At 40.6% G+C, this 20,818-nt stretch overlaps 1 protein-coding gene across 2 annotated transcripts in view; it reads right to left on the reverse strand.

The window, feature by feature from the left end:
* Positions 1–16,256: 16,256 nt before the first annotated feature.
* PRKCE (protein kinase C epsilon) overlaps positions 16,257–20,818 on the reverse strand; it is a 262,981-nt gene continuing 258,419 nt past the window's right edge. For both annotated transcript variants that reach the window (XM_072330880.1, XM_072330881.1), the window contains one exon: positions 16,257–19,558. In XM_072330880.1, the coding sequence (XP_072186981.1) occupies positions 19,412–19,558 (147 nt within the window). In that variant the 3' untranslated portion in view covers positions 16,257–19,411. The remainder of the gene's footprint in view (positions 19,559–20,818) is intronic.

The raw sequence follows: 20,818 nt of genomic DNA on the forward strand, positions 1-20,818 counted from the left end.
GTAGGCAACTAGAACATATTAAATCTTTTTCTTTATATAGAGTTTGAGGAGATAATAATAAAGTCCTACAAGAAACTATGTTATGCACTTTGTCCAGAATTCAATCTTAAAGGCTGTCACAGTGGCAACTACATGCAGCAGAGATGTTTTTGGGTCATTATTCTTACTTTTTTTTTAATGCATTTAAACTCAGACAAGATGGTGTAACTCTAATATCATTTGGTCTGTACAATCCCACATCTGCAAGCTCTCCAAGAGCAAGTTTTGCAAGTGTAAATACTCTCTCACAGGCTCCAATATCACAAAAATTTGGGGTCCAGAATGTTAGCTGGGGAAGTCTCCCCACCACTGCCAGCTCATACAAATGAAAGCAACACCAGGCAGAGGTACTAGGAGCAGGACAGACTCTTCTTTCCCTGCACAGCGGCGGAGCCATTAGAGCTTGTGAGACTTTATCATCAGCTTACATTTACATTAGTAAACACCAATTGCTTTAATGCACACTTCCTTTACCAGTGCTGGTATTTCACAGCTTCCCTTAACACCACTTCAACACCCTTCTCTGCAAGAGGTAGAACCAACCAGAAAATGCTATCTCCTACAAAGATTTCCTTATATGGAGGAAGGGTTGGTCACAGCCTGGCTTAAACTCCCTCCAGATGGCCTCTCCATCATTGCCCAGAAAACTGGGCAAGTTCTCTGGGTCACTCTGACATGTGATTTCCCACACAGAGACTTTCACATCATTTCAAATACCAATACAGAGAAATCACTTGAAAACAACAGAGTGATGAAAAGAAAAAACAAAACACAGTAACATATGGTGAAGCAAAAGGGGTGGACTGAAGTGAGCTGCCATCTGCTTTCCAGCTGACAGCAGTTTAGTACACATCACTTTAATCATAGCATCATTAGAGTTGGAGGGGACTCTTAAAGGTCACCTGATCAGCTCTCCTGCACCAAACAGGGACACGTACAGCTAAATCTGAGTGTAGCTCCTGCTGGCCACACTATTTCTTATACAGGCCAGGATGCTGTTGGCCTTCTTGTCCACCTGGGCAAGTTCTCCTGTGCTACTGGAAGGGCTGGAGCCTGACTGCACCTCTGACTACCTGTCTGACTACCACAGGGGAGGACTTTTAGGGTAAGCTCCATCCATTCTTTTCTAACATAACAACTTGTTTAGCCTAACTCTTCTGGATATTTCTTAATTATAACATCAGTATATTCATTGATTACACAGTATCTCAACAAAAGAGAGCTTCTCTCTTGTTATCTGCAGGCCAAATGTTAATCATCAGCCAGGCTTAATGTTATTTTATCCCTCCAGGTGTTTTGTGGCAAATCTAGCACAGGTCCTACACCTACTGTGAGGATAATCATGTGGTTACATTAAAAATATAAGTTTCTATCAGGAGGGGAGGAAAAAAAGGAACATTTGCAGTTAAACCAAGGATAAATTGTACAAAAATGAAGCTAGCCTGAACCTTCACCCATTAATTTTATTTAAATCCTTCAAAGATGCAAGGAAGCATTACTAAATTTAGTTTTTGTACATGAGTGGAATGGGGCTGCTAACCTTCCAGCCTCCCACTCCCACCGTGGAACTGCAAGAGCACAAAGAAACTGCACGCATAGCTCCTTTCTCTGGCCTCTAGCCATCTCCTAGTGAGAAAGGGGCAAGAATAGGCTACCCTTTACACCAGAGTATCCCATCTCAAATCTTTTGCCTCTTTACTGTAACTTCAAAACAGCTTGCCTACAAGGAGCAGCCTCTAGAGTTCACATAGCTTACCAAAATGAGATAGTAAACCAGAAGCAGAGATTAACAAAGGATTATCAAAACTTCACTATTGAAGAACAGTTTTTGTCTTTACTAGATCCTCTAATTTTATTTCCATGAGTAAAATAAAAGTGATCCTATTATCAGCATATGGTGAAGCATAACAGCAGTTTGTGCTAAAACTAAGAGTCTAAAGTATGCATACTCTTTATGCTCAAGTATAAGACTTTACACATCATCTTTTTCAGTATTACATAAGATTCTTCAGTTACATATCAACACAGTAGCATGCTTTATTTCTGCCACACTCTATGATACCAAAGAACTCACAAAATATAAAGCATTCTGCACTTAACAATAAGATATATTTTTTTGTGTGTGTGTGGTAGACTCAGACATTTGAATGCAATCAAGCATAACAGAAGTCTGACTGAAAATTCCATCAACTACTACAAGAAATAGTTCAGCAACAAATAAACCTGAACATCTTCACCCCTTATATTGGAAAACCACTGGAAAGCCTGAGTGCTTGTACAGACTGTATAACCAATACTAAGGAAATACACACCTCAGAGGTTTTACAAGGGAATAGTGGATTCTTCTGACTCCTTCCAATGCTCCATCACATCCCACAACAAAGAAACAATTTGATCAGCCTCTTTGCTTAGCATGCACATATGCAAATCATAGAATCACCAAGGTTGGAAAAGACTCCCAATATTATCCAGTCCAACCATTCACACACCACCAATATTTCCCCACTAAACCATGCCCTTTCACACATTGAAACGCCCTTACCTCTCAACTCCCCACTCTTAAACTCACCCTTTATATCATCACTACGTATAAAAAAAGGAAAACTGCTTTCTACAGTACCTGTGTTTCTCCAGCAGCAGCCCTGCAAGTCAGTCTCAGAAGGAAAGCAAAGCTACAGCTTCAAACCTAACAGCAAAACCTGCTTAAATCCTGTAACAGCTGCTACAGCCCTCAGCAGTCCCAGCTGCTAGTGATGGTTTTGGCACAGTTGCTGCTCATGATGGCTCTGCTGGCTCAACACCCCAGCACTGCACCTGTGCAGGGAGCAAGGCCATTGAGTCTCTCCAGGCTTATTTGGAGACCAAACAAACCTCTCAAACCCAAGTGCTGTAGGTAGTATGTAAAGCTTCTGATAAAGCCTTCCAAATAGGAACAAGAAGGTGGAGTAGAATCACTCCTTTCACGCAGAACTGAGTTCAGGAGTGAAATCCTTGTGGGTCCCTACTAAATCAGGATGTTCTATGAATGGCTATTGTAAGGTGAAATGATACAAAGATGGTAACAAAGATGATAAGAGATATTCAAAAGATTATTTATGAGGAAAAACTCACCAAGATGGATGCCCTTGCTGGGAAATGCTGAGGCAACCTCCACCAGGGAGCAGTCTCCAAGAGATGCTGCCTTAGTGGTGGTCAGCCCTTAAATGAGGTCTAGAGGAGGTGGAGTCAAGTTGCACCCCTTCTGGGAGCACAGCTAAATTACTCTCACCTGTGCTCCCACAGTTGACCTGACACTTGCCTCAGCTGATTAATCAGAGGTTCAGGCTGTGATTGCCAATTTCCCATACAGCTATTGATAATTAAGAACATTACTGGAGTGGCAACCATCTCTAGGCAGGGAAAAGAGCTTTATGTATGTAAAGGTTGAACAGACAAGTCATTGTAAAACAAGGAACGCAGCTCTTCCTTAGGGTGTGTGTGGGCTACAGATTGGAGAGCACAGTGTGTCCAGGTGATACAGTAGGTGAGGGTAAAAGGCTCAGCCAGGGGAAAGGAAATACAACCTCTTTTTTGTGTGCTTATTTGTTTGTCTTTTTCTAAGAGCTCTTCACAAGACAGCTCACCTCTCCGATTGTGCTATTTATCTCATTAGAAGATCAAACCTACTCTTTGCTCTGCCAACATCGGATTCCCTCACAATACTTTAATTTCTTGTAAGCACCACTTTTGGTGTCCCTCAACTCCCTGTTTGAAGCTCCCATTCAGTGCAATGCACATCAAGTGCAGCAGTGTGCTTACAGCTCTAACTGTAGCTATTGATTTTAAATCTACCTTTTCAGACACATCTCCTCAGTTCCTTCCTTTGCTTTTCTCATCTATCTGTTCATTATTTCAGATTAGAAATGGACTTCAGGGCAAGGACTGCCATGTTGACTAGAAACAAAGGTTCCCCACAGAGTAGGATCATGATCTGTTTTGATATATGGCTAACAGCAGAGAAAACATTAATATTTCAAGTGGACAATGTTATTGCTCATCATTCACATCTGTGCTACAATGGGGAGCATGGATTAAATTCAGCAGAGCTGTAAAGATTATTCTTCAGATACAGGATAGGCACTGAGTGGTCATTATGGTAATTCAGTTTTCATCAGCATAGCATCTTGTGGATGTAAAACATCCTGGAAAGTTCACGCTCAGAGTACAGAGGAAGCCAGGAGAGACAAAACACTTGACACAGAAAATTAACCTGAGAGGTTTCTAGGGCGGATCACTTTGTGGGCACTGCACAGACAGAATGGAGGTGCCTGGAGCTGGCCTAAGGAACTGCTGCTAGATTGCAGTTCATACAGATTGCAATTCTGCTGCTGCCTCTTCACAGCTAGCATGCTACTTCAGGAACAGAAGTACAGGTGGCACTGTCAGACGCTGGATGGCATTTACACAGATTGCTGAGTAAAACTGAATCACTGCAAAGCAGTCAAACTGATGCTCACTTTGCCACTCCTAATTATCATTGCATAACAGACAAAAGAAAGAGATGACAATACACGTTTTTGAAAACATATCACCATAGCAGATGTCAGCCCTTCTTTTCCATTGTACTTATGGCTATTGTACACTCAACAATGAAATCATCTGTCACTTCATCTATCCTTAGGAAAGAGAGTTGTATGTATTCATACTGACATGTCAAACACCAAGTAAATTTGTTGGATATCAACAATATTAAAACTTACAATAAGAGGAAAAACTATACTCTTCTGAAAACTTGTAAAAAATTCCTATTTCTTATAGCTTTCTAATTCCAGCTGGACACAAGAAAGCGCAGGAGGGGGAAAAAAAATAGGAGGACGTAACTGTGGAGAAGACACATGATTAACTCCTGGCTGATGCCTCCGAACAACACAGACCAAACAAATACCATTAAAGGCCTCCCTTCTTCAAGCAACATAGCTTACAGGTCTCTAGCAAGAACATCACTGCTCTACTTCCCCCAGCACGGGGATGTCAGCAGTACTCTGAATGCTGGTCCTAACTGGTGATGTGCACCTGGGAAGCCAGTGTGCACTGGTTCCCACCCTGTCCCGTGCTCCCTGCTCTACAGGGGGTGTGGCAGTGCTGGGCAAGACAACAGGATGCCCTGGTTCTGGAGGTCAGAGAGTGCAGCTGCTGGGCTCTCACCAACTGTGCAAACTGGCAGAGGGAACAGCATGCACAACACAGCACTGTCAGAAAGAGAGCCACCGGTCTGCAAAATAAACAATAGGAGACCAGTCTTCTCATCCCTTCCTGAGCCAGGACTAAGAGATTGCACAGTCTCAAGAAGACAAAAGGAGAGGTAGCAGAATTCTGACCTTACTGCAGAAGCTGTGGGGGAAGGCAGATGGAAAGGTCCTCTAATGAGCTCTATTTGTTCCCTGAGTATCCTGGAGTATCTACAGTGCATTTACAGGACTTGGAGCAACTGTATATGAGAGTTTCAGGTCTCAAAGTCATATGTTTGAAGAATCACCTGTATTGATTCACTCCTGTTAAACTGCTAATAGGAGTCTTAATCTGGTCCACTCTTTATCCACTCTTTATTTTAATGTGACATACAGTACCGTAAGAACAAGCTCCCAATAATGTGGTTTTTCATTGTAATTGTGGAGACAATACAGATTTCTGAATTTAGGGATAAGTTTGCAAGACCAAGTCATCTGTCTTTTTACACTGTGAATCTCAAACACATTTCTCATTGCCAGAGAACTGCGGAGGACTGATCAGTAGTCACAACAGCTACTGACAAAGCCACAAGCATTTAGAGTAATTTTTTTCCTGTTTACATAGATTACTTTTAAAAAGGTTTCAAGGAGCCAATTAGTGCTTGGTCATTGGGCATCTGTGATAGAAGATGACTAAGTGAATCAGTAGCTCCTTTCACTTATAATCACTCACTGTGAGCACTGGATAGCAGTTGCACAGAAGTGTATGGGTACTTTTACTGCACTTGAAAACTAGCATTCAAAGCAAACTGAGGGACAAATGGGATTGCTCAGAACACCCATTAGCTTCCTGATTAAATCTCTCTTTGATATCCAAAGAGGTACATTCCAGCTGCACATGCTATTGACTGCAATACCATGAAAACTGGCCGGCTCACATGCAGGATTGCAATTTTGGTAAATCTGTTTCCTTTAAAATACTTTTTGCTGCTAGGAGAGAAAGGGTTGCAGAGAAGAAAAGGAGAGTGAGGTAGTAAAACAAGGCAGAATGCCAACGTTTCCTTTCAGTCAGTGCTTGTACCTATTAAAACATTTTGCCAAATCAAAGAGAAGAATCACTTCACTGTTTCTGGAGTCTGATGCAACCCTTTTCACTCACTCTGAGACTGCAGTTAGCTGGTATCATTTTGCAGGCTGGGAAAGCTGTGATTTACAGTCTGGGGGATATGAATTCAGCAATTGGATCACAAGTTTTTGGAACTTTCAAAGCACAGCACTGAACATTTGTTCATTCAGGATGCGTTTTGGCAGATGGTTGTAGCCAAGGAAATTCATTCAGCCTTCTACCTCTATTAACTGTTGGCTGGAGGGTAACTAGTGCTCTGTGTTTATATATAGTTGGTAGTATTATCATTGTTCTGGGCTCCTGTAATGAAACGATTTCTTCGCTTCTCCTGCTGTGAATACAGTGAATGAATTGTATTATTGTAGCCAAAGTCACAGCAGGCACTGGGTCAATAGGTAAAACTGTCCAGTGTAGGAGGGAATATCACCCAACAGCTCAATCTCCAGCTGTTGTTGTGAACTGGAGGGAAAAAAAATAGAAAGATGGGGGAAGAGACAAAATTAGTTTGAAAGAAAAATAAATTAATAATATCAGTGGGAAAATAGCCATAAATGGAACAAACCCAAAGCACTTGCACACCAGACAGTTTGAGGGAATGCTTCTAATAGTAACTTTCAAATTTCCACATTGAGGAGAATGGACATAGCTTAATAGGTTTGCAGGAATATTTGAGGTACTGAACTTCATGCTGAGAATACGCTCCACTCCAGTAAACTTAAGAGTTTCCTTTCAAGACCTGAAGCTGCCATGCACCTCACAGGCCAGCCTCAATTCTCTTGCCTTAAAAGAATGGCTCCAACCTTCCATCATCTTGCTAGCTAAGGCTATAGCTGAGCTGTGAGCTGGTGGCTTGAAAAGGGCTGGAAAATCCCCATCCCAATCAATGGAAATCATAAAAACAAGAAGTTTCAGCAAAGCAGCTGGTAGTCCAACAGGTATTTGGTAAAATACTAACCACGCTGAGTTCTTTGAAAATTGTATGTACTAACTGGTAACCTACTGAGACTGCCTAGAGGCTCTCAGGTCACCAAAGAATGCCTGTTTGTGAAAAACAAAATCAAACAAAACCAAAAAAGACACAAACATCCCCTGAAATGGCACGATTTTGTCAGCCCTATCTGTTGCTGGATCTAAAAGTTATGCCCTTCTCTTGAAGACCTGTGAGCTAATCCTGATGGAACAGACCAAGTGCTATATTCTTTGTGAGCATGTAAACCTTTGAGATTTTATTTAGATGCCTCTCCAGTGTAAGTCAACACTGCGATTTAAAATGGGGCACAAATGAGCCGGGTTAGCTTTAAAGCAGCTAGCTCTTTACTCCTGGTGACGTAATCAGCAGCCACCTCAGTTCTCTGCCGATTGTGACCTCCCCTCCCACAGGTGACAGATAAATATTTGAACAAGAGACTGCACAACTGAGGTACTGGTATCCATGCTAGTTATGTTAAAAGCAGCTTGGGCATATCTCGGAGCAAACCTTCAAGGCACAGACAGCCACTTTGCATTCCTTTTGTTCACTTCTACATACAGGTTCTATCCAAGATCCACGTTTCTTTCTCCGACCACCTTTCAGACCTTTCCTCACCACAGTGAAATCCTCTTCCATTCCAAGGAGATTTTTCCTTTTGGACTGCTGCTGCATTTTCTATCTTTACCGTTCTCACCAACTTTTTCCTTATTTCTTCTGCTGTCCTTAAAATAACCTCCCTGTCCTTCCACTTAGTTCTTTGAATGCCTCCCGTGACTTCCCGTTTCATGTCAGAGCAAACTGAAATTGCGTGTCCACTTACTCCTGGCCCTATACAGCTGCCGTCTGGGAATGCCTGATAGCATGTTAACGAGGTGCTCATGCATCACAGCCATGTGTGGTTTACATATTTCCACTGGCAGCTCTGAAGGGGTGTGTGTTTTCCCAGATGTTTGGCAGGAGGTGGCCTCAGCAGTTTCCTCACACTCAGCAGTGCATCTCAAGGTCTTGCATTCTTCCACTTCCAGATTCTTTTACTGAGGAAACCATGTTCACTACTGAGTATTATTTTACCTTAGTAATGTATGGTTTCCAGCAGAATTCCTGGAATCTGATGTTTACAGGCAGGGTCAGAGGTTATAGAAATACTTTCAATTTGCATAAGAGTAATATACCAGCAGTTTTTTGCCCACACGTAATGTCTAATTTGTGTGACAACTGCTTTTTTATTGGTGTTGATAACCTCACTGGCTCTGAAATCAGCTCGTTTTGCTGTGTGGGTGGTTCAAATTATTTCTAGGCAGTTCAGTAAATGAAAATTAATATTCCCCACTCCTCTTCATAATCCAGACTCTTCTCCCAGTGAGAGCAAGAATACTAACAAGAACAGAAACATCAGCACAGCTTTCATATTTGAACTCTCCCAGCTGGAGATCTCTGTCAGTATATCAACCAAATACATGATGGCAGCATTATTATCTGCTGCAAAATGTTCCTGCAGTGTGTTACATTTATTCCTGAGCAAGCAAATGGAAAAAAAAAACAACAAAAAAAACCCGATTATGTTACTAAGATGAGCATCTTGACAGTTCACAGCTGGGTATTGGCCCTCAGAAAAGTAACGGTTTCTCAGGCATTCAGCAGGACTGTATGAGGAGGGTGTTGTCTGCAAGTTGACTCCTTATGGAGGCTAATGCTACTTATGTACTTCTTCAGCTTATCAGAATAGTGGTGTTCTGCAGCTTTACATTTCTTCTCACACTGAAGTCGTGTCCAGCTGCTGCATGGTCATACAGGACTGCTGATGTGTAAGGGAAGGTCAGGTGATAGTGATCTCATATCTACAGTAGTGCTAGATCAGTATGAGGGACCTGCTGCAACGTAGACTTTGGATCAGAACTTTATGGCCTGTACTTGGGAGATTGACTGAAAACTGATGATATTAACACACTCAGTGGTCAGAGATGTTTTACCTAGAGATACACACCATAGACTCTATTTCAAAGGTTTATGGTGGCAGTTGCTAAAAAAAATTGGTCCAAAATTTGGGACTGGAAAAGTGCTAAAAAGATCTGCTTTAGAACACATATTTTTCAGCCAAGATTTCTGCAGTCTGGGAGGACTGATCTCAGGGTTACCAAGGGACTCGGTTAAGCATCTAGGAAGGGGTGTTTGAGGGATGGCACACATCCCTGTACTTTGGGAAAGCAGCATGATAAACTGTAAGACCTCATAGCAATGGAATATGATACCTAAGGGGTTGAGATTTTGTCCTTTAGAGGACAGTAAGTGTGCAGATGCAATGCACTAGCATGTGAGGAGGGAGCGCATCGTTTAATCAAAGAACAAATGTATCCACATTATCCCAGCAGGTAAAGTTTAAAGGTCTTCAGTTCACTTCTGAAACAGGACAGTGTTCATCCCCACCCTAACACAAACATTTACCTAAGTGACATTTGCATAATCTCTGTGGCCCTCATCTGTCCACCTTAATCAACCACATTGTTATTAGAAAAAATATGCCTCAATGTACCTGATGTCTTCACATACTTCTCCTTGCTCGTTAACCAAAAATAAACACAAACTGTTGTTTTTTTTATGTATCACAGCCTTTCAGTGAATAGATTTCCTAGAACACAAAAGTTCTCAAACTTTGCCTGGGTGTGACCGTATTTCACTTACAAGCTTAGCTCACAGATGCATCTTCTCCCATTTTTACAACAAAAAAGCCACCTCCCTAATGCGCCAAGCACTGTACCCAATTACAAACAGCTTTTCTCTGTTTGGTTTAGAAATCAAGAAGAGGATCTTAAGGGTCTTCAAACAGCCATGAAGCCTTTCCACGGGAGGCCACCTGCAGGTATTCTGTGAAGCACAGTCTGGAAACACCTTATTCTCAGAAACACCAGTACAGTAAGAAGAGGCACTGACAAGATCCACCCATGCTCTTTTTCTTAACACAAACGCTGACTATATTCATGCAACAATGGTCAAAGCACTACTGTGGCACCTTGGCTCAGTTTTCCAATTGGCAAGATAGACATAAAATATCTTTTCCTTTGTACAAAAGGAAACTTTCAATCTCTATGCCAGTCCTGTCAATGAAAACGGGAGGTTATTTACATATATGCTCTTTTCTATGTGAAAGGTCACAAGTAACAAGCACGGTTCTGACTTTTAGACAAGCTTCTTCATGTTGATATACCAGTCTTTCTCTACCACTGTCACCATCTGATAGATATATTTGAGGAGGGAGGTATTTATTGTCACTCAAGGAACATCTGGCCTGTTTCCAAAAGGTCAAGCGAACAGTTACATAAGGTGATCAAACTAACACAAACTAGCTCATGTATGCCAAAGGCAGGACTCCCGTTCCTTTCTTCCCACCCTCCACTCACTGCACCAGTCCTCAGTGCGTGATCATAGCTCCTCCTTGGTCATAGATCTGGGGCCAACGGGTGCTTTGCTGAGCCAACCAAATTTGCTCATCAAAATTTATTCCCAACAATATAATTTTTTGTCCTTGTTAGATTAATGAGTTGAATCAGTGAGCCTTCCTCCTTTAATAACCAGTGAATTGCTAAGACTGGCTTCGCCATAATGTAATTTCACCCAATGCTGGTTTCAGGGTAAGCATCTTCAAGACTTGATTGCTTCAGTCCGTGTAAAAGATGGCATATGAACATATCTGTGGTCTCTTTGCTTATAAGTACTTCTTATAAGGGAAGTAGACTGTACCAAAAGACAGTTTGCGGTTAAATGCATGAAAATAAAATCAAGGAAGGTTGATTTTTTTCTTTTTCTTTTTTTTTTCTTTCTTTCTTTCTTTCTTTTTTTTTTTTTTTTTTTTTTCTTAAATGAAAGCAAGGAATGGCACAGTCAGGAGATCAACTCAACAATAACTTAATTTCTACAAAGGCAACATACCACCAACATACTATAAGTCTTACCTACATGTAGCAACGCACAAAATTGTACCATTTTGACTTGCTCAGCTTAGAGAAATGAGAATCTACTTTATTAGATCAGCTTGGTGCTGACTCTTTATTGCTGTTACTAACAGTGATAGTCATGCTGCCTCCTGTAGTACATCAATCACTAAATCAAACTGGTGGTACTGGATAGTGATGACAATTGTATGCAATGCTCACATCAGTTCTCAGACCCTCAGACCGATGCCCAAATCAGCAATAGACTCCAGGTCACTGACTTTCTTCCTGTTTTTTTCTTTTTTCTTCTTTTTTTTTTTTTTTTTTTTTTCCCCCCCAAGGATTAAACGTCCGTGTACAAACCTGGAATTCTTTAATGCATTTCCAAATTCTGGAGGGAGTCTTGTGTAACAATTTCACAATATTTACACTGGTAGCTTGTGTTCCACCTCAGGTTGCTGCTCTTATCTCTTGCTTCCACAGCAATGATGAGGTAAAGGAAAGATGGAGTGGAAATTATTTTATCACATATATAGATACTTCAGCAGGCTTGGTGCCATGACCCTGGGCAGCCTGTTCCATGCCCACCGCCCTCTGGTGCAGACCCTGTCCCTCACCCCCAGCTGACCCTCCTCTGACAGAACTCCATGCCCTTCCCTCTGGCCCTGTTGTTGTCACAGAGAGCAGAGCTCAGTGCTGCCCCTCCACTCCCTGTGAGGAGCTGTAGAATGCTGTGAGATCACCCTCAGCTCCTCTGCTCTGGGCTGAACCAACCCAGCGACCTCAGTCTCAAGCATCTTGCCCTTCACCATCTTTGCTGCCCTCCTTTGGGTGCTCTCTAATAGTTTTTTGTTCTTACATTGTGGCACCCAAACCCGCACCACAGTTGGCCCTTAGGACTGCTAGGGTACGCTGCTGACTCATGTTCAACTTGCTGCCCACCAGAATCCTCAGATCTGTTTTCACAGGACTGTTCTCCAGCCTCTTGTCCCCCAGTCTGTACATAAACCCAGGGCTACTCTTAATTCAGCTGGTGACTGCTCAGCCTACCAGTTTGTCAAGATCACTCTGTAAGGCCTCCCCACCCTTGAAGGATTCAACAGGTCTTCCCAATTTGTGTTGTCCACAAAATTCCTTAATATACCTTCAAGTCTTTATCCAAGTTATTGATGAAAATATAAAAGGGAACTGGCCCTAAAATGGAACCACGTGGAACCTTACCAGTTCTGCTGCCAGCCTGGTGTAGCTCTATTTGCTGTAACCCATTGAACTTGAAACATCACTGACTTGTTCACCCGTCACATTACATTTTTGTCGAGGTTTGTGCCAGACACTTCACCCAGAGACTGTGAGAAACCACACTGAAATCTTTGCTGAAATCCAGAAAGATTATATCAGTTGGCTTCCCTTGTTCAGCTAGGTAGGTAATCTTGTCATAAAAGGAAATAAAGCTCATTAAACAGGACTTTCCCCTCGTGAACCTGTGTTGGTTAGACCAATGACTGCATTATCTTTCAGCTGTTTTTCAGCAACTCTCAGAATAATCTTCTCCCTAATTTTGCCAGGCATCCAAGAAAAGCAGTCAGGCCTTTAATTACCAGGGTCTTCCTTCTTGTCCTTGAACACTGGCACAACATTCACTAGCTTCTAGTTGACTGAGACCTCTTCTGATTCCCAATACTGCAGAAAAATAATTGAGAGAGGACTCATGATGACATTAGCCAGCTCTTTGAGCACCCTTGGATGAATCTCATTAGGCCCCATATTTACATTCATTCAGCTGGAGCAGCAACTTCTGCACATTTGGGGTTGGCTAGGACTTTATTGTTTCTGCACTCATGGTCCTCTGAATCAGAGCTCCAGTGTCCCTGAGCCCAACATTCTTGTTGAAGACAGAGGTGTACTTTGTGTACCTATTATTAAAGTTTTCCATTTTCATTAAGTGATGGACCAATGTGATCTCCTTTTGTTGTTACATATTATAAAAATCTGCTTTTTGTTCTCTCCAACCTTACTGTACTACTTCAATACCAACTGAGCTTTGGCTGCATGAATGTTATCCCTACAATGGCTAACAGCGTCTCTGTAGTAACCCATGTTATGTAACCTCATTCCCAATGGCCATAAAATTTCTTTTAGCACCTACATTCCAAAAAGTTCCTTGCTCCAGTAAGCTGACCTTCTGTTCCACCTGCATGAATTCCAGCATTTTGGAATTGCCTTTTTCTCTCCACTCAAGAGGTGGTACTTCAAGAGTAGCTGGCACTGGTGGACTCCAGTGCCTTCAAAAGCAGTTTTCCAGGGGACCTTGCCAACTAGTTCCCTGAGCAGCCTAAAGCCTGACTTGTCTATATCCAGAGCTGAAGTTTTAGTATCCACTGCCAACTTATTTCCTATCACCAAGGATTGTAAACTTCACTACTTCACAGTCACTATGGCTAAAATGGCCACCAACCACCACTTTGTTTACAGACAACAAATCTACGTGGATATCTTTTTTGGCTGACTTCTTTAATACTTGCACAAGGTGCATCACCAAAGGTGTTTTAGGAATATCCTGGACATGTTTGTACCAGCTGTCTTTCCAAATCTTGCAGTCTAATAGCAAGCACAAAAACCCTTATATGCATCATTTGTGTTCTGGAAACCTCTAAGACATTAGCTATAGCAGTAAGAGAAAACATCATAAGGACTGATACATTTGGAGACCAATGATGCCTGTTGTTTGCAGGATGATTTTTAAGTTCTTCAGATGCTTTAATTTTGCTAAATGTACTCAGAAAATCGAGATCTTACATAATTTATTAACCGTGAAAGTCTAGACAACAAAACTTATGCTAATATTGTCCATACATAGAATTCAGAATATGCGTATAATGACAAAAAACTCACTGTGAAGAAAACAAGGGAAGGATTACACAAAAACTGCAGTGAATAAAAGAAAGCATACTTACAATTCAGAAATATATATTTTTAAGGCTATCTAGACGACCTTTGAGAGGTTAACTGGACTCAGTGCCAGACCATGCTGATAGCTTTCTGAAGCAAATGTTAAGAATTTTATACCATGAAAACTGAAAGAATTTAGGATTTAAATCAAAACACAATGAAATACTGAAATACTTCAGATAATGTCACATTGACAGATAATGTTAAAGAAATCACAGAATCACAGAATCACAGAATCACAGAATTATAGGGGTTGGAAGGGACCTCTAGAGATCATCGAGTCCAACCCCCCTGCCAAAGCAGGCTCCCTACACCACGTCGCACAGGTAGGCGTCCAGGCGGGTCTTGAATATCTCCAGAGAAGGAGACTCCACCACCCCCCTGGGCAGCCTGTTCCAGTGCTCCGTCACCCTCACCGTAAAGAAGTTCTTGCGCACATTCGTGCGGAACTTCCTATGCTGGAGTTTCAGCCCATTGCCCCTAGTCCTGTCCCCACGCACTACTGAAAAGAGACCAGCCTCGCCACAGTAGCTCCCACACCTCAGGTATTTATAAACCTGGATCAAGTCCCCTCTCAGCCTTCTTTTCTCAAGGCTAAACAGACCCAGTTCCCTAAGTCTCTCCTCGTAGGGGAGATGCTCCAGGCCCTTCACCATCTTTGTGGCCCTCCGCTGGACTCTTTCCAAGAGATCCCTGTCTTTTTTGTACTGGGGAGCCCAGAACTGGACACAGTATTCCAGATGAGGCCTCACCAGGGCAGAGAAGAGGGGGAGGATCACCTCCCTTGACCTGCTGGCTACGCTCTTTTTAATGCACCCCAGAATGCCATTGGCCTTTTTGGCTACAAGGGCACACTGCTGGCTCATGGCCAACCTGTCGTCCACCAGGACGCCCAGGTCCCTCTCAGCAGAGCTCCTCTCCAGCAGGTCTTCCCCCAACCTGTACTGGTGTATGCAATTATTTCTACCGAGATGCAAGACTCTACACTTGCTTATGTTAAACCTCATCCGGTTTCTTACTGCCCAGCTCTCCAGCCTGTCCAGGTCTCTCTGAATGGCCGCACAGCCTTCAGGCGTGTCAGCCAATCCTCCCAGCTTCGTGTCATCAGCAAACTTGCTGAGGGTGGCCACTATCCCCTCATCAAGGTCGTTGATGAAGATGTTGAACAAGACTGGACCCAGCACAGACCCCTGGGGGACACCACTAGTCACAGGCCTCCAGCCAGACACCGCACCGCCAATGACAACCCTCTGCACTCTGCCAGTCAGCCAATTCTCGATCCACTTCACCGTCCACTCATCTATCCCATACTTCCTCAGCTTTGTTATAAGGATGTCATGGGGGACCGTATCAAAAGCCTTACTGAAATCAAGGTAGACTACATCTACCACTCTCCCCCCGTCCACCCAGCTAGTGACATCTTCATAAAAGGCCACCAGGTTGGTCGAGCACGACCTCCCCTTGGTGAACCCATGCTGAGTACTCCTGATAACCTCCTTTTCTCCCAGTTGTCTGGAGATGGCATCCAGCACAAGCTGTTAATCATTTAATAAATTAAAATCATTTAATAAAGTCTCTAATTAATTAAATCCCTAATTAAATAAATTAGACTTATGCGTGCTATTAATCCTTCTACTCAGTGAAATGAAAGACTCAAGTAGTCTCACGTGTTTGCATGCAAAGTGCCTCTTTGAGTTTCAACAATACAGCTAAGCAAAATTTTGGGACCAGAGTGCTAGGACTCAGAAACCATTGCTCAGTTGGTAAGCACATAAAAGTCTGTAAACTCACCTGTTCAGTTTTGGGGGCAAATATTATATTGCCCGAGGTAAGTGGTTTGTTCACTGTTACCTGTGTTCCTCTTGGAGCCTTTAGTTCTTCACAGATGAATCTGCTAGTAAATCGTTCCTTTGCCAAATGTCCACTCCTAAAAAACAAACTCATGGTACTTTGTACAATACATAACAGGAAAAATACCCATCCTTCATCTTTGTTTCTTCCTCATGAGGAAATACATATGAAGACTTTGGGAAAAAAAATAAGATTTAACATCATTGTATTTATTAGGTTTTGAAACAATACACATTCACATCCTTTTGAATACAGTACATTTGGCACAGTAATAATGTTTACAATGAAATAACACTAATGAATGGCAAGAGATTCAAATTACATCCATAAGAAAAAAAACAACCCCGAACTGTACAAATAAATCCTCACAATAAAAAAAGCCTACCCCTCCCCCCTGAAAACTGAATACATTTTATATTTAGCCAGAGCTATTCTGCACATAATTTAAGAAGAGGTAATTTTTAATCCTTTTTTGGAGAGAGTTACTTTTCACCTTTTTATGGAGAAAAATGCGCTTCACTTTTTTTTTAATAAGGTTTATTTGGAGGGAAAACAAGAAACAGTGGATTCTTTATAATCATTGTTAATAATCTTTTTGGCATTTTGCACTCATTTTACAAAGAAGGAACAGGAAAGATTTTACAGAACAGGCAGAAATGTAAATGTTCATTTCTATGATTTATCTTTAAAAAATGTTGTAGGTAAAAGACAAACCTCTTGATGTAAACCCAATGCAGAGGATCTAACTAATCATATTGAAGAAATATCTGCCCATGCAAAAGATTTTATCTCCTTGACTTTTCTCTAGCATCCTACCTAATAATGCAGGTGTTGAGGCCTCTTGAAATACAAACATTTGCTGATTATCTCTGTGTTAGAAATGGGAATATACCTTACTTCACAAAAGCTTTAAGGGATGCTTTTCTTCCTTCAAAATAAATGCTCATAGTTTTATGTAAAGGCCTCATGTTGTACAAACAGTAGTGCACTATTCAATAACTTGCCTTCCTAGCCAGTCTACACACCTATGGAAAGGAACACTTCAGCATTGTGATCAGTTCTTGCCTGGCTGTCAAATGCTAACTGTGATGAGAAATAAACAGAGCCAGTAGTGAGACATGAATTGATGGGCAGTTCTACAATATATTTCTAAAAGAGAAAGAAATTTAAACATTGAGATGATGAAATCATTAAGATGTTTCTGTGCTGGTACTCAGCTCCAGAAGCTAGTCTTTTCCCAGTACAAAAGATCACTGAAGATAAATTAAATTAAACTAAAGGCTTGATCCATTATTACACCTGTAGGCTAGACAACACATTAATTGATATATCATAATATTTAATATTTCGAAATCATCATAAGAATATATATAATAATTACACCTGAGTTTTAAAAACAAAACAAAATGGAACTGAATGTTGTCATCAGTAACAGGCTATGAGCAGCCAGACTTAAAACTGACACAAACTAACTCATCTGCTTGAGACCAAGATTATCTCTTAAAGCCAATGATTCATACTTTGTCCACCACAATTTGTAACATTCCTTCTCTTTCCTAGCTCTATCATATCATAATAGAGTTGAAGAGAACTATACAGGAGATTTAGTATAGCTTAATATATGTCTACATCTTTTTATAACAAAAACCTCATCTCTCTGACAGTAACTTGAACCAATACACATACAAGAGTATTGCACATGGACATTATTATAATTATTCTTTCATAGACTAACATTTTAATAGTATGCCTGAACATGCAGCAGTTGATACCTCTATATTCAATGAATTCCACAGGCCTTGCAGCAAACACTATATACAAAATCTCACCTGTACAAAAGGCAAAAAAGCTTTTTAGTGCCACTTTGCCAATCACAAGTATATATATTTTTGTGCAGCTGGAAATCCATGTGCAACAATTAAAATGGATTCCAATGACCGCTCACTCAGTCCAGTAAAATATATAATAAAATGACCTCAGCGATACATGTACACACACACACACACAAACAAACAAACAAACAAACAAAAAAAAACAAAAACAAGAAAAAACAAACAAAAAAGAACCAAACCAAGAAACCAAAACAAACCACAGGGTACTCCTGGAAATATAAGTACATAACACTGTTAGCGCATCTACAGGAGGTAACTTCACATTAGTAATATTGTCCACATGAGTTACCATTTCAATTAATACACAGAAAAAAAAATAATCAATTTACAGCTTTCGATAATGTCAGTTTGTAATGTTTGATCTTCAGTTTTTCAACACACTTCCACAGAATGCACGTGTAGCCTTATTTTGTGTCTTCTAAAAGCAGTTTTCTTTTTAGATTTCAAACATAAAAAACAACAAACACAGTAGTATTGTGGTTTTGTAAAAGTGTGCAAAAGTAACACACTGCTGAGAAAATAAATATAAATAAGAAATCATTTATCAACTTAGCTACAATGGAAAATGCAGACTTACAGTGCTTATAATTAACTTTTAATGTAAAATTAATTATAAACATTTGCAGGCTTGCCATCACATTAACGGTTTGTTTTAATGGATATTCAGTTTAGTAACACAGATTCAATTGCCTAAAAAACTGTAAAATACCTATATATAGCTGTGTTAAAGCACTATAGGCTTTTCATTCTTTAGCCCTTCAATATCTATCCATATAGGATCTTTCTTAGAATAAAATTTCAGTTATCTTCATTACTCTTTTTATTCCTAAATGTTTTCCACATATGTTATGAGGAAATTCAATGAAAGTCTTAATTGCTGTACTTCTTACTCTGGACTGCTTTATGTTTGTACCTCACCTCAATAAGACATTCATAGTTGAGGACTACACACCAAAGAATGCAGACTTCTTCACTTACTGAATGAAGGGGAGGTAATATATGACTTGTTCCACATTTAAGCAAAGATCTCACAGTAACTATTAGTGCTGAAGAAACAGTTCTCACCTCCTTAGCTTAAATTCATGCAATTACATGACGTGATCTGCTAAAATTGCTTTTAATAGCATGGCTCCATTTTCCATGAAAAGATAAAATTTTGTCCTGTTGGGAGATCTTAGGAATAAAAGAAACGTTGCAAATATATGGCAGTGTGTTACATCTACAATTTCTGATACAAAATTGCTTTGCATTGCTTTGTGAGACAGAAATTAAGAGTGCTTTCATGTCAGAAGATTAAAGAAAAAAAACCAAACAACAATAAATATATACTTAAACAGAGGATATGGGCTCAGGGTAAGAGAAGTAGTTCTTGATCTACTGAGTCTCAGTAATCTGACGATCTCTTCAGAATCACTTCTTGCAGCATCATTCATCTGTCAGCCTAATGATGTCTATGGCAGTAGCTCCTCTCCAAAATAAGAGAACCCTTTAAATTCTTCTTGATTGATTTGTTTTATAATTGTCTCATCCACTAGAGTTAATACCGGCTCTTCTCGTGTAAAGTCTTGATCAAAGTTATTTACATCCCTTTTGGTTTTCTGAGAAGAAAAATACAAACAAGGTGAATGGTAAAATAGCACAGCAAAATACAATATCCTCTCCCTGCTTCCCCAATCCCAAGAGGCTGAATTTTATGGAATGACTGAAATAAAAGAGGAACTACTTCACACAAATAATAACAGATGTATGAGAGAAGCTACAAGAGCAAGTACTATAAATGAGTTCAGGAGAGGCCAGAGAAGCAGTACTATCAATGAGTTGCCAGAGACTCGCTGGTCTCTGACAGGCGAAGGAATAGCAGTATGATGATAAAGCAGGAAGCTGAGATCAGGACTAATTTAGAAAGGGTCTTGGCATAGTTGATGGCTGTTTCCTCATAGATTTGAACACAATGGTATCTCATCTGAGAGGCAGAGAGTGAATTTGATTTCCCCACAATATACCCAACTCTTTCAACTCTAATTTAACCATTCCTTTGTATCTGGATATGTTTGGCTTTAAAATTAGACGACAGCAGATCGCAGTCCAAAATTTTTGAGCTCAACACTGAGAACTCCTAATGCAGACTAATGTAATCCAGAGCAACACAGCAAAGCACAAAAGTCTAGCTACAAAGAAATCCATCTCGGAGCTCTCCCTTGTTTCAGTGGCAGCAGGATTTCTCCATGGAAGACTAAAGAACCTTGGTCTTTCAGTAAATTTGGCCCAACAGGTTGCAATTGGACATGCTCTGAGTGGGATAAAAGGTGTTAACTAGAGACAGAATTGAAAAGGCTTTTCCTTAGGGGTGCTCACAACAGTGACTATCTATAGCCACTTACATGTAAAGAACATCAGGCCATGGGGGAGACGTTCCTTAAAGTCATTGTCCTGAGACCCATACCATTCATATTTTACATGCTAGCAGCATATTTCAGGCATGTACAGGCTCAGGGAATTGGAACAAATATTTTCCTTTCCCTTTTTTTATCTATCCTTTCTTTTTGTTTCATGAAGTCTGACACTTGATGGAGGCACAACAGCACTGTTTTGTGTCCATCCTCCACATCTAAGACAAAGATGATACCAGAAATAGAATAGCTATTTGACGTGCAAAGTTAAATGATAAACTCATGAAGTGGTATATCATAAAGTATAATACATGATTGATACACTGATGAATTCCAAATGGGTTAGAAGCCTTCTTTCAATGCAGACAAATTTTCCTATAAATTAAATATATCATAGTATTTTTTTCATTATATCTGCTGAGACTTACTTATAGTAAACACCACCTGTGTAGCTTGTAAGGAGTTTAT

This window comes from Excalfactoria chinensis, chromosome 3, assembly GCF_039878825.1.
Source record: "Excalfactoria chinensis isolate bCotChi1 chromosome 3, bCotChi1.hap2, whole genome shotgun sequence".
NCBI lineage: Eukaryota > Metazoa > Chordata > Aves > Galliformes > Phasianidae > Excalfactoria > Excalfactoria chinensis.